At 40.7% G+C, this 15429-nt stretch overlaps 1 protein-coding gene across 3 annotated transcripts in view; it reads left to right on the forward strand.

Moving 5' to 3' along the window:
- Positions 1-15185, forward strand: part of dnah9 (dynein, axonemal, heavy chain 9) — a 158608-nt gene extending 143423 nt beyond the window's left edge. For all 3 annotated transcript variants that reach the window (XM_076093111.1, XM_076093109.1, XM_076093110.1), the window contains 5 exons: positions 925-1095; positions 5508-5690; positions 12737-12990; positions 13075-13210; positions 14784-15185. In XM_076093111.1, the coding sequence (XP_075949226.1) occupies positions 925-1095; positions 5508-5690; positions 12737-12990; positions 13075-13210; positions 14784-15011 (972 nt within the window). In that variant the 3' untranslated portion in view covers positions 15012-15185. The remainder of the gene's footprint in view (positions 1-924; positions 1096-5507; positions 5691-12736; positions 12991-13074; positions 13211-14783) is intronic.
- Positions 15186-15429: the final 244 nt, after the last annotated feature.

The raw sequence follows: 15429 nt of genomic DNA on the forward strand, positions 1-15429 counted from the left end.
GATGCTCAACGGGCAAATGCGGGCTGCCATAGTGGCTCCGGTGGTAAGGACTGGAGCCTTTTACATTTGACTGTCACCACACAGTTGGGCCGAGGGCGCGGTGGTTGAGATTTGGCCTAAGAACAGGGTTGTAGAGGCCTGTGGGTCCCCGGGGGTCTGCTAGGCCGCCGCCTCCCTCAAAACCATCTGAGCAAACTTACAGTATATTTAGGAGGGGAGAGTTGTGGGAGAGGCACAGAGTAGGAAGGTGACTCAGCAGTTTTAATCCTCTTTCAACAACATACAGGTGTATGCAATCAGCAAAAGTTAAGCAGCAAATACAGAGGAGATCAAACAAGCTGACTACAAAGTGTTTCTGTAATAAAGGCCAATATATTTTCCATCAGGACATTATGATTAGAAGAGCTTTTTTATATGTTAGTCCCCCTCAAAAAGGAGCCTTTTTCACTTGAGCTTCCACTTTCATCTGCACTAACTTAAAAGCATATTGATATTCATTATGGACCAGCAGATGGAAAATGCCTTCTTGTTATGCTCATTAACAGTCTGTCAATTGATCCTGTGTGTTTGAATCTCACCCAAAGATATTTCCTCATTCATATGGTTCCATTCTTGTCCTTTGTCAGCAGAACATTAGAAGAAACATGAGAAATACAAAGGCTGTACTTTTCTTTTCAGAAGTAATTGCCAATCTTATGCTGTTAGTAGAAAATATTCTAGGCCAAATGTTTAAATGTTGTCCTGTTCAAGTGGAAAAACAGGGATTTATAAGTCTTCATTTTCAAGAACAAAAGAAAGACTTTACTTACTTGACTTTATATTGATAAGTTAAGACCAAAATCTTTAAAATCCTGCATTTGAGGTTCAGGCAAAATTCCATAAATTGTGAGGTAAATGGATTGACATGGATTTCTTCCGTCCCAGTACATTGACCATACATTACCTGCCGAGTCGCCCTACCTGTACGGCCTTCATCCCAATGCTGAGATCGGCTTCCTCACACAGACCTCTGAGAAGCTCTTTCGCACAGTGCTGGAGATGCAGCCCAGGGACGGAGGAGTTGGTGAGGGTGATGGCACCACACGTGAGGAAAAGGTCAGTATTATTGTATACTACATGTCCAAAAGTATGTGAACAGCCAAACATTTCCCCTAGAAGTGATTGTGAACACATTAAGATTTCACTTAGTTGAGTCTGTGACGCCGAGCAAACGAAGGAACAACATGACAATATTCATCATCTTGTTAATCGACCAATATTTTTCTCAATCAATAGATTCCTCATCCGTCTATTCATCTCAGAAAACATTCCCATTTCAATATCCCGCAGCCCTAAGTGATGCATTAAGATGTCTTGTTTTATCCAACCAACAGTCCACAGCCCAGAGATAAGACAGTGTCTTTTACATTTGACAAAGAAAAGCTGTTAATGCTCATTTTCTGTCAATGAACTAATACATTTATGTTTCAGCCCTAACAGTAAAACACTTTTGGCCGTATAAAATATGTTTGATCGATGCTCTAGGGCAGGGGTCACTAATAGGCCGACCACTGTCCGGATCCGGACCCAGATGCCTTTGTATCTGGACCATGGACCTAAAACCGATAGATAATTGAGAATTATAAAATTTTGATGGAGCGCTTCTATTTTAAACAACTTTTCCAGCCTTTATGGCACTCGTTCAGCAGTCCAGGAAACACACTCACCAATTAAATGCATTGTAAATCATCTCACATGATGCTGCTCAGCCAATCAAATATGTGTATTCTGATAAGTTTCCTGACTCGAGTGAGTCACACACACACAGAGGAGAGACGAGGAAAGAGAACGAAGAGCAGGAGCATGAAGAGAGTCAGTGAAGTTATTTCACATGACATTCACCAAAAAGAGAAAAGTGGTCAGAGAGACCAGAGTCTTTAACCAAAAATGAACAGACTCTTAAAGGTTAATTCTTCACACGGACAGTTTAAAACCAGTGTGTCTCACATGTTCAGAGACCGTGACGATCAGTAAAAGCGTTAATGTGAAACGCCACTACGAGACAAAGCACAGCAAACGTACCCACTCACATCTGAAATGAAGTCACAGAAAACAAACGATCTAAGAGCCCAATATGATCAGAATCCTAACACGTTAATTCACTTCACAACAATGATGTCAACAGAGAGGAGTAGAGCTGAAACAAGTGGTTTAATAACCACAGATAAAGTCCCTGCTCACACATTTCTCTTTTTAGAAGATGAGAAAAATATAATATGTTTTTTTGGTTGACATCACTTCACACCTGAATGAACTGAATTTAAAGGTGAATGGCAGTTCAGCTAAATTCATTTTTCTAAAATGTAGTTCTTTATTTTAAGATGCACATTTTTCAAAAGCTTTCTGTAATTTAATTTATTCTTTAATCCAGCCCTTATTTTACTTGAAGCGAGAGAAGAACATGTCTTTATTATATGAGTTTGTATTATTTATAATTCATCCAGTTCATTTTGAAAACTGACAATAAATATTGTTCAGACATTATTCAATTGAACTTTCTTTATTTTATTTGACGTCAGTTGTTGACTACATACAGACGTTAATACAACTGTTGGCTAATTCAATATATATGGAACTAAATCATAGAACAAGTTCGACATTATTGTGATGTTCTGGACCGTTAATGAGGAAACTCTCTAACTGGACCTCGCTGAACTTGAATTGAATAACCCTTCTATAGGGAAAGGCTTGACCTGATTTCAATTACAATATAATTAGATTCAATTTTGCTTACCTTTGAATTATTTTCTTCATATTGCTCTGGGATCTAAATGCTGCTTAGAACTATTTAGAAATGGTAACAAAGTAACTAAAGTTCTTATTTGCATTAAAAGTGTGCATGGAAGAAAAGAGAGCAGGCCCCTTGAAGTTGAAAGTGAAATATCACATACTTTTATTCAATTAATCAAATATGACATGTGTTACAGTTCTATATTTAATTTACCAAAACAAAACAACAACGACAACTAGAACCATTCTAGATGTCGTGTGCATCCTTGTTTTTTTTTTCAGTCTAACATGTTTCTACCTTATATAACTTTGGGGTGGCAGGATTTAAAGTTCAGTACTGTGGGTTTGAACAATGTTTGGCTGCACAGCATTACATCTGTTATGACAGAACCACTAGCAGGTCAGTAAGCTGGTGGCATTTGAACTAAAGTTATGATTCTGATGTGACATTCAGTCTTGAAAAGCCAAACCCTCATTCAGACATGGCAGATACCCGGATACGTAAACCAAAGGCTTTCACAAAGCCCACTGTCTCACTAAACTCTGGGCTAGAGCAACACATCCTAGATGCATGGTGAGAACAAGTGACATTCTCTGTAGCTGCTGCACACTGAATCGAAAACAAAATTGAAGACCAACTGTTTGGGGCCTCTGACGGCACTCAGGGTGATTTTTTTTTTTACAGGGATGGCATTTTCTGGTTCACTACTGCTCTGAAATAAAGCTTATTTGAGGGTAAAAGCTAAAAAAAATATTCTGTCAGAGAGAGTGCAGCCTCGCGCACTCCCTCAATTGAGCAAGTGTCTCTTTTTAATATCACAAATAAGGGTGGTGGTTGTCTGAGTGTTGGTTTTGTTAAAACGTTATTTATATTTACTGTGGCTTTAAACAAGCAGCAAATTGTGAGTTATGTTACAGTTTTTGTTTACTTTGATCACCATCAGCCGGATTTCTCCTCTGAAATGAATGACTGCATGGCTACTTTGATGCTTATTAAAGCTGAGGTGGCTCTTTACTGTAAGCAACTCTGCAACATCCTAATGATTGCATTTTGTTCAGTGTAAATAAAAAGCTGTAAATAACTAGTGATAAGGTTACATATCCTTAGGTTAAGCTGCAGTTTGGTCACACGTTCTAGTCACAGTGGTAATCATCTGTTTCTCTGATAGAGAAATGCACTCCAGCTGTGTGCAGCAGTAAAGAGGAAGTGACAGATGACTGTAAACTGGTTGAATGTGAGGTGAAGCTAAGCCTGACACTAGCCTGACCAGAGGGCTGCTTCATACAGCAAGATTACCCATACCAGCTTTACTTCTGTAAGTCAGGCTTATTGTCAGGAACATCTGTTTCATAAAGGAGGTTTGAATAAGCCTGGCCTAAGTTATTGTTTGTATCCCACCAGACTAGCCTGGTCCTGGTCAAGCTAGCTACCTCAGGCTTAACCAATGTTACAATCAAACCAACAGACGCAAACACTCCCCAAAGTTCCTCTATACCGCTGCACTGAGAACATCAGTCCAATCGATGACATTTTGACCGGTTGCAGTTCAATCTGAGCTCGTAACCTGCACAATTATCCACTCAACACTGTTAAATGCACTGCAATTTAAAACAAAGGCTGATTTTTTATTGTAAGAAGTAATTTCACCTTTAGTTCTCTTTAAAAGTCACTGAAATAAAATGAGAGAAACTGTCTCTAACAGTAAATACCAGAGGAGCAGACAGCCAGCTGAAGCTAAATGGAGGCTGTAATATCACTTGTACAAACAAAGTAACACCAGTTTCTAAAAAGTGATAATGCTTACACATATTGCATATGAATTTTTCAGACTTGAACCTGTGATGTCATGATTACAAGCTGAGCGCTGCAACAACCTGATCTTACAGAGTTAGGCTCGATTCTCTTATTCTTTACTTCTTCTTTCATGAATGTATACTATATGTTTAATATGAGCTGCTCTCTGGCTGTGAATGTTCCAGTTTCGACTGTGTTTTAAAACATACTATGGTATACTACTGATTAGCTGCGAGTCAGATTTTAACTTAATCCTGGTTCAGTTAGTTAGGCTTACTCAAGACAGGTTTTTTACAATACGTTTCCATGGTAGGTTAGGTCAGACTTAAAAGTCCTTGATGAAACTTCCTGAACATAAACCTGATTCACTAAGCTTAGTTACACCGCTCCAGTGTGTGTGTCTGTGTGTCTGGCTCAGAAGTCTGGATACTCGTCTTAACCGATGACAGCCATGCACAGCTTACAATGAGGTTCACTTAGTATTCAGCATGCTCAGTAGCTGCCAAAGCCAGATCAGATATTTCAACAGAAAAATCCATAGATATGATGACCTCATATCCTTTGTTCGGCACCTAATCCGTTGATTGATCGCTAATGCTGGTTGCCTTGGGAAAGTGTTGACACGGGTATTAGCTTTCATCACTTACTCTCAAAAATATGATGTGAGCATTGATTTTGTGGAGGGATTAGACTGTTATTGAAAACAAAGAGCTGCCTTGCAAAATATATCTTCATGAATATTTATGGAACTGTCTATTTCAAACTGTAACACTTTCTCAGACTGTCAGCGTTTGCACTATACTGAGTTTATCTGACACAGATAACTGTAACCCTCTGATCGCTTTTACTTCAGTATCTTCCTCAGTGTCTTTAATTGTAACTGTAAGATGGACCAAACTGCATTTTGTACTGACAATACACTCACTCACTGACACATTATCAGGTGCGTGCTGTGCTGGAGGAGATCATGGAGAAGCTCCCGGAGGAGTTCAACATGGCCGAGCTGCTGGGAAAGGCAGAGGAGAGGACTCCCTACCAGGTGGTGGCGCTGCAGGAGTGTGAGCGCATGAACCTCCTCACACAGGAGATCAGACGCTCCCTCTGCGAGCTCAGCCTGGGACTCAAGGTGAGGGACTGAGGGTCCACTACTACTCCACCAGAGAAAGGTCTTAAAAATGAATTCAATTTTATGTCGAATAACTATGTTTTTTCTTTGTTCCTACCCCGTTCATCATCTCATGACGCCTCTGATTTTTCTTGTGACCCTTTGTGAGGGACCTGACCCGTAGCAAGATAAGCACTGGAATATACCAACTGTAAATCCAGTAGTTAAAACTAGTTCCGTTTCCAGCAGCTGTGACTGTAAAATGCTCCTCACACACATGTTGAAGTAACATTAGATGATAATACTTCTGTGCTTGAACTTACGTAGGACTTTTATTTGTAATGGATTGTTTTTACATTGTTCTACTTAAGTAAAGGCTCTGAGTATTCCTTCCACCACTTGCATACAGCTGAAAATATCAAAGTATACATAAGCTATCGTACGTTGTGACAGCCAACAATTGAACCAAGTTCATAAGTTTTGGACTAGCAAACTATCAACGCCTGTTTCTAACAGTCATAATCATGGTGAGGTTTTTCAACCTCACTAGAATTGTTTTTGTTTTGTTGCGTGAAGCGGCTCCTGCCCCGTTTCTAGGCGGGGAAGTCTTTCGCACCTAACACGGTGGTTACTCCGTCGGCTGTCCCACCTGCGAGGATATACGTTCCTCTTGGAGGTGTCGGAACAATACCTTCGGCCTTTTATCTCACCCCGTAGCTAAATCGTTAGGATTTCGGAATTAATTGTCTTTTTGAAAGTCTTTTACGGCTATATGCCCTAGGCGCTCTCAATGGGATGTAACCCTAACACCCTGTATGTAATAGTTATGTACATCGTCTATACTTTACTATTGCCTATTGTGAACATTCTCACCATTTATGACTAACACTGCCAAGTCTTCACCCAGGGAACTTACCTTAAGCTCCTCTGCATGTTTCAGTCGTCACATCTTATCGCACCATTAAAGGACAGGGGAAGAGGGGTACATTGTTTTAAAGGACCAGAATACTTTGTTTGGCTTCAGACACTTACAAAATGTAAGGCTGTGTTTTTATTTAAGTTTTCCACACAACAATCACATAAAACAATTTCAATTCAATGAAACAGTCACTGTGCTACAAGAACTCATTTTAACACTCCTACTATGATGGGGTTTTCCACTTAATCAGCTTTCACTGATTTTCTATGAGGTATAATGTCCAGGATCTCTCCTGGAAATCTCCCCCGTTTTCTTCTCTCTGCTCTGCTCTGCTGTTCTCCAGTCAGTGCAGGCTCTCAGTCAGCTCTAGAGGGTTTGTGCTGTCTTCTGATAGCAAAAGGGTCTTCTGTCCTCCTATAAGTGGGTAAGATAGAAAAAGGGTCTTCTTTTACCCATCTCTGAGGGGGTAAGACCCCTAAAGGGTCTTCTGTTCCCTTTAGAGTGGGTAAGAACTCTATCCCATTCTCTAGTTGGGGGAGAAGCCCAAATCTCTCAGTTTTTCTGCTGTTTTTTCTGCTGATCTAAGGCTGGCACCTCCTTCATTTCCTGTGTCACTCACACATGAGTCCTCCTCTTTCTTAGAGCTGACACAGAATGTAACTGGTTTGATCCTGTTAGAACCAGAAGCACTGTGTAAGGCTCAAGTGACTATGTTACACAAAGTGTCTAAGCAGTTTATATGCCTAATCACTTCTATTATAAAATAAAACAAGTTCTATTATGATGGTTATAAAAAGTGTAAACAAGCTATAAGTTGTGCTGGTTATACTTTGAACTCAAAAGGGTTACAGGTTATAATAGTTATACTTTTATGCTTTCATATTGTTCTACGATCTTTCTACAGTTTTTACTTCAAAAGGAAAGCTTGATCCTTACTAATCTCAGTAACTCTTAAGAATTATTCTCAATTGAGTAAAACTAATTTAATTTTAAAATATGTACAGCCTTTTGTTGTTGTTCATTTCATTCATGGCCATTTAGTGGCAGCTGCCTATTTACACATCCAGCAACATCTGGAGTCGTGCTGGCCACTGGACAGATGTTATTTCCAATAATCACTCTTTTAGCTCTGTTCAAGCATGAACAGAGCCTCGGGGGCACGAGGGGTTCACGTCTCCTAATATATGAAATCTATTTGTACCCTTCTCATATTTGGTCATATCATCAGATCCACCAAAAGATAAAAGATGCCTGTTTGTTCCCCTTCATATAAAGTGTTAAACCGACTCCAAAACTCACTGTTCTGTATCCTCCGCCAGCCATACGCAGATCTCTGATGCCCAAGTTGATCACTGGCATGTTACATATGAACCAGTGTGTGTCAAGAAACTGTCAATTAGATTTATATACTAACAATCAAAGGTGCCGGACCATTCCGGCCAGCTGATACCTGCTTACTGCTCTTGATGAGCACATCTGGCAAGCTGTTTGTGAGTGTAACAGTCTGCAGAATGATCTGAGCTACATTTGTGACTCAAATGAGAGCAGGGTCATCCTTCAGTCAAAGGATCGGCGGTTCGATCCCCGGCTCCGCTGGTCCATGTCGATGTGTCCTTGAGCAAAACACTTAACCCCAAATTGCTCCTGTAACTGTGTCTGCAGTGCATGAATGTAGTATGAATGATTAGTTAGAGTCCTGATGGTAGCCCTGTCATCAGTGTATGAATGGATGTGAATGGGTGAATGATGACATGTTGGTGTTAAAGCGCTTTGAGTTGTCGAAAGGCTAGAATTTACCATTTACTTGTCTTTTGAAGACTGGGTCTGTAGTTGATTGTCAGTTGTGCTGTGAAGCAACCAGGTCATCATTTTGTTGTTGGTCAAAACGCACACAGGCTCACGCACTTGCACATTATTACCAGTGTTGTAATAATAGTTGTGACCAAAAGTTGAAAATTAATTTAAATCCCAGATTTACTGCATGATATTTGGTTTTGAAAACAAACAGCACTCTCCATTATCCTGTAGCATCAGCTAAGCAATAGTATCGAGGATCTCAGCCAAAAATTTTGTTTTTACTACTTTTCTATAGATACATAAAACTTAAACATCGGGATCCATGAGCAAGAAAAAAAAAAGAGATGAATCGACTTGACCAATCAGATTAGACCCTTGTAGAAATTTTGAAGACCATTATAATGTCCGTATATTACAGAGCCCCTCTAGGCTCACATGGTAGAAAACTTCAGATTCACAATATTAATAAGAAAGTATCCAACTGCAAACGATTGTTGCTACTCTTTGATTTTCACCACTGTGACACTTGATCACATTTTATAACCAAGATGTTAACAGAGTTAGTACTCTTTATTTATTATGTTATATATGGCTCTTACTTGCCAGAAAAAGGTTCAAATGAAATTTCTGTAAAATGATATTGATGCATTTTAAGGCTCAATAGATATTTACACGTTCATATTTTACCTGATATAAGATAGGCTATTAGGGTGCTGGAAGTATCACAGTTGGAATTATTTGTCTGTTTTATTCCGAGAGCTCATAGTAAACACAGAAATCAGTGTTAAGTCGACAGGTTCCATTTCAAGAGATCCAGTGACTCTGTGAATCTGTGTTCATCTAACAGAAATGGATTTATCTTTCTAACGATACCAAAACATGAATATAGAGAGCCTTAAATCGCTGGATGGTATTGGTTTAGATGTTGGTGCCTATTATTATAGGTGCGGCTGTGTTTTTTATGGACAAATGTCCAGGACCCAGTCAGAAGGACACCACGACAAATCTGTGCCCACAGAATGAGAATCCGATTCCCACATCAAGGGTGTTTTTCTACCATGTGACCCCAGAAGGGCGCCATAGAATAAAGAGCTTCCATGGTGCATGTCTGCAAACAAAAAACAAAACTAAAAAGGAGTACTAGTGCCAGTTAGTACAAGGTTACAAGTTACAAGGCTGCAGGGTTGCACAACCAAATATGATAGTACTATATACTATTATGGTGTCTATTAGACAGGCATAGGAGTTCTGGTTGGTGTTTGGACATAAACTAAAGCAGCAGTCTACTATGTCCACTGTGTCTCATAAGAACTTGGTGCCAGGGTTCATACTCAATGCTCAGAGGATGCTGGGTAGCACCTTTTGTTGTGTGATCTTATTTGAGTTATTTGAGCCTGTAACTCGTATGTGTGTAAACTTTTCACCACAGCCATTACAGCCGCAATTGTTTTTCAGAAAACTAGTTTTTTGTGTGGGAAGAGCTCTCTTTTTCTTCTTTTTTTCATCAGCACACTGTGAAGTTTGACTTCTGTTGTGAAAATGAAATCAACAATTTTCAAAGAAATCTGCTAGATGCTAACTTGCAAACACCAACATATAGGCCTCGGAACAAATATGACGACAGAAAGAAACAAAGCCCCTTAAAGCTCATCAAATGTGCTGCTGTACGTTTATTGTCTGATGAACCACGTATTCTTAGCCTATATTTTTTAACATTTTGGCAAAATTGTCTCCATTGAAAGTATGCTGAATAACTTATTACTATTTCTTGTTTGCGTTGTACCCACGGATCTACTAAAAACAATCAGTGGATTACTTTGACAGTGAGGAAATGATAAAACATGATTCTCAGGCAAGTTTTGAAAGTCTTTTTCTATGATTTCCAAGATTTACGATTATGATATCTGGATGTTAATTTGTAATGGACATCAGAGGTTATGACATACTCAAGAAGTCTAAGTCACACTGAATGATATCCATATGTGTTTAGTGTCAGAGAAGGAGTATGATTTTTGACTCAAATTCACTGCCTGCAGTATCTCTTCCTCTTCAGAAGGCTTCTGGCTTTCTCTTTTGTCTTTGTTCTGCTGAATGTCCACTTGTATTGCAGACCGTATGCCGTAGTTCCACGATGGTTAAATTGCCACTTGGAAATTGATTTAAAAAACAGATGAGCACAGTGAATATTTAATATTGAATTCCCCCTGTAATGTTAATCATATCCGAATGGGGTTTATTTCTCATTTGATTGGGACTCCACTGATCCCTTCTTGGGAAGCACTGGCCCAGCAGGGATAGTGCTGAAGCTAAATATTTCTAATGTAAAACAAATTAACTCTCAAAATCCACCACAAAACCCTCAGTTATCCTCAACACCTATGTTTCACACTACGCTGGCTCGGCTGTGGTTGACTGCTGCATTAGTGTTCCTGCCTAATTAAACCGTCTTCTCCGTTGTTTGTCAGTCTCAGTCGTCAGAATGACTCAGAGATTTGGCTTACACAGGAGCAGAGAGGAATGAGATGTCTGCGCTCTGTGTGTCAGGCCTGACTGAATCATGTGTTAACAACAAACAGAAAGAGAAGGGGGGGGGTATGTGTAAGAGCATTCGTCAGGAGTTATGAGGCTTCGATCTCCTGACGCTACAAGCGTCAATAAATCGGCTCAGTGATTTAAAAGCCATGTAGACTATTGTACCAGCAAATGGAATCATATTTGGTTTTCATAGTGTAATAAATAGGAGCTATCAGAATGTTAGCCTTGGTGAGACGGTGCAGCTTCATAGTGCCACAGTGTGTCAAAGTATGCTGCAGCTATACTGAGATCAGGATCAGGTGTTGTGAAGGTGAAAGGTTCACTGTAACACATGTACAGAATCTTATCAGCATCATAAAGAACTGTTATGACTGTCACATATGAGTATCTATACATCAGCAATACATCAGCTCCAGTATCAGTGGGTGAAGGACACCAGTGTTGTCTCATTACTCTTGTCTTGGCTATCTTACAGCGTGTTTCCTTATCTGGCATGGCATCCTAGTCTCAGTGTTTGTGTGTACATCAGTAGGGCTTGGTACCATTCCACACCTGATGTGGCTGGTGGTATCACCTCCAATGTTTATCTGTTAAGACAAACGGGAAGTGACCTCATTGCACTTATGGTTCCTTCCTGAAATGAAATTTACAAACCAATGACGAATTATATTACCAAAAGAGGCAGCATCTGTCAGCACCAGGCTGCAACCGCCGGTTATGAAAAAAGGAGCCAATGAGGAAGTGCTTTAAACTTGTATTCTCTCCTGACCATCGGGGGGAAACTCCTCTGGTTGTATCAAAGTCAATGAGAAAATTAGTTTCAAGTCTTCTTCAATATAGCATGATGTTCATTTAGTAAATGATGGTCAATTTAGAGTCAAACAGACCATAAAGCAGGGAATGATTTAGGGCAGGGCTACCTTGTGATTGACAGGTCACTAACGCGAAAAGAGCCGTATACGGCGTGTCTACGTCACTCCTCCACAGTCCTAATATAGTCACTTCTGTTCACTGTTTGCAAAAATCCGAGATGGCGACAGACAAAATCCAAGATGGCGATGGCCAAAATGCTGAGCTTGAGGCTTTAAAACTGCAGACCACAAACCAATGGGTGACGTCACGGTGACTACGTCCACTTCTTATATTCAGTCTGTGGTCAGCACTGAGAAGAGTTGTTAATAAGTTGTTAAATAGATATTTTCCAGAAAGATGATGAAAGGCAAAAGCCAAGTTTTTCTTATATCCACAAGCCGCCTGTTCATTAAAGTACAGCAAAGACACTGGAAAACTCAAATAATAGCAGTGATAAAGTTTATGTCCACACAATGTTTTCCTGCTACAACACATAGCTCTTTAATTTACTCTTCATGCCCTGTGCTCTCCTTTTATGTATCTACCCAAAAGGATGTTGTGTTTATTTTATATGACACAACAAGAAAGTCTACAAACATGAGGCCTCTCATTACAGAGTAGCCTACTCCAAGTTCCAACTCCATCCTTGAACTTAGGAGTCCAAGCTCCCATTAACTGAAGGCTGCAGTATACTCAATTGACCCTGTGCTAAGTCCCACCCTCAAATGCAGACTGGCATTGGCCAACTTTGACCAGGGTCCAACAACTATACGACTGTGCTCCAGAGCCCTCATACAATCCTTTCAGATTTTCAGAGCTGGCATTCTAGGCAGGAACAGAAGTACAGACAAGAACACAGATTGAGGAAGGTATTTTGTTTCTGAATGAACTTGATGTGAACAAGATATACCAGGAATCAGTTGGTTGTTGAATGTCCCCCTTTCCTGTGGCCCCAACCCTTCAGGGAGAGTTAACCATGACCAGTGACATGGAGAGCCTTCAGAATGCTATCTTCCTGGACATGGTGCCGGACAGTTGGACCAAGCGGGCTTACCCCTCCATGTCTGGCCTGGCCCTGTGGTTCATTGACCTGCTGGCCCGGATCAAGGAGCTGGAGGCCTGGTCAACGGACTTCGTCTTACCCTCTGTGGTGTGGCTTGCTGGCTTCTTCAACCCACAGTCTTTCCTCACAGCCATCATGCAGGCTATGGCTAGAAGGTAGGGTTGTTTTACATGAGGACATCAAGGGTGTAAATGTGATAGAAGCCACTTGGTGTGACACAGCCTGTGTTTGAATGACAGGAACGAGTGGCCTCTGGACAGGATGTGTCTGCAGTGTGATGTCACCAAGAAAAACCGCGAGGACTTCTCTTTACCGCCCCGTGAAGGGGCCTACGTACACGGGCTATGCATGGAGGGTGCACGTTGGGACACACAGGTACATGAGTTTTTAACTGATTGATTTGTTCAGCTGACTGTCACAGCGGTGAAGAATAGCTGATTGTGAGGTCTAGTCTCTAGGGAAGGTGAAGAAACAAAATAAAAAACAGCACACTTACCTTATACAGAAAGCTTCCTTTACACACTTATTGCGAAGATGGATGACACATGAACATAAGGTGAGCTAACAGCAAAATACATCTTTAAACTGAGTCAAGTAAAGTAACTTCGATATTTGACCCGTGAGGGGCCTCCACATTCCCTTTGTGGCTTCATTTTCTAATTTGCATCCTGCATGCGTTCAGCTCTCAGAACGCAGTGCAGCTTCCCAGGGCTCTATCTATCTAAATACATACAGCTACTGTATATGCACCCAGCTTTCAAGGAGCATCCCTGTAGACTTCTTAATTAGGGAATGTGCAGAGTGTGCACTTGAACACTTTAGAGGAGTGTCTCCTTTTTTCTTCATTAAAGTTGGAGACGCAGACAAAAAGACAGGCGGACAGATGGCGTCTACCGACAACTCCTCTAGTCTGCCTCTTCTCCTTCTCTCTTCACGTCTTCCTCTCAGCCCCAAGGCCAGTTCTGTGCCACTTGTGGAGAGTAGCAGAGAGTGAAAAGGAGAGGAAGCAGCACTCCTTCAGGACACAGCTCTGAGCAGCAATAAAAGTCAAAGATTTATGATAAACCTCCTCATCTATGTTATTGAAGCTGGCATTCAGAGGGGTTTCACACACCAAAGACAGCTAGATACTTTATGTGATAAACACATTGTGTGCTGAATGGATACGGTAGAAATGCAGACATTACACATGGGACACTTGTGTTTATGAAATGACACCAATGAATGGCGATGAATAATCTATCTTTGTAATAAATTGTTATTCTCTCAGTATATTGTGAGATTATACAATAAAAATAGACACGTTACCATATTAACAGTGTTTATACAGTGTAATCTAATTTACAATGAACCATAGTGAGCCCACATGGCCTGCTTTACCATACCCATCATTTATATTTACCCTAACAGACAAAAAGTTATTGGTGTTTAAGAGCTCTTTAAAGTTTTGTAGTGAATGTAGAGGCAATTAGGGTGTTGTCCTTTGTGCTTTCCAAAGTCATCCGGATTTACATTCATTCCTGAGAGTCACTGGGCATGCATGGTGAAACTTGTGTTTGTCAGGCACTAAGTGTTGGAGGATTAATTAATGAGACAGACCGCTCTGTTTCAGTGTGTTTACAGAGTTTGTATTCTTAGGCAGGGCAGCTTGACTTCGACTCAAACTCAGCCGGCTTTCACCACTTTTCAAGGTCACCACAGTATTGTTTTATGCAAACTGGATGTCTAACACTATTTGTGCCAATAAAGATTAGTCAAACATCTACTTTTTCTTCAACCAAAGAACAATATTAAATACTGCCTCAATGGCAAGTACAGTCGGGACGAGGATCTCACTGCTCCTCGAACTAATTTCTTACTCTGTCTGTGGTTGACTGGCTTGTCCCCCACATCCCCCTCCCTCCCCTCTTCCCTCTCCTGTCTTCTCCAAACTTCCTTACTCTTTCAGATTGGCATGATTGTAGAAGCCCGCCTGAAAGAGCTCACTCCGACCGTGCCGGTCATCTTCATCAGGGCCATTCCTGTGGACAAACAGGACAGAAGGAATGTTTACCAGTGTCCTGTCTATAAGACCCGCCAGAGGGGACCCACCTACGTATGGACCTTCAACCTGAAGTCCAAAGAAAATCCCTCCAAGTGGGCTTTAGCTGGAGTGGCTTTGCTTCTGCAGATCTAGCAGGAGTTGATTGTGCTGGTTATGGTGCCAACAGGGTCAAGGGTTCAATTGACTTTGGACCGAATTGTTTAGGTAACTTTTGAAAGATGAAATATTGCAGTCTTCCTCTGCAAATGAAAAGTTGAGTTCATAAGAAATAGAGATGCATCCTTACTCAATTCAATACAGTCAACTACAGTCTTATTTAGTGATGGATTACTAAGTCAGTTTACTGACTTTAAACACTTGTGTTTACTTGTGCTATTGTTACTCTAAGTTTTAGCATGTCAACAAAATAAAACAAGACGTAAACTCTGTAACTTTGTATATCAAGCAGACATGTTTCTTGTTTACAGCTTGTGGTCACATTCCACATCGGAGACATTTTAGGACTGGCGGGACCTGCAAGGCGAGGGTCACATGACAGACAGACAGCTGA

This window comes from Anarhichas minor, unplaced genomic scaffold (assembly GCF_050575085.1).
Source record: "Anarhichas minor isolate MPS153535 unplaced genomic scaffold, ASM5057508v1 ptg000017l, whole genome shotgun sequence".
Lineage (NCBI taxonomy): Eukaryota > Metazoa > Chordata > Actinopteri > Perciformes > Anarhichadidae > Anarhichas > Anarhichas minor.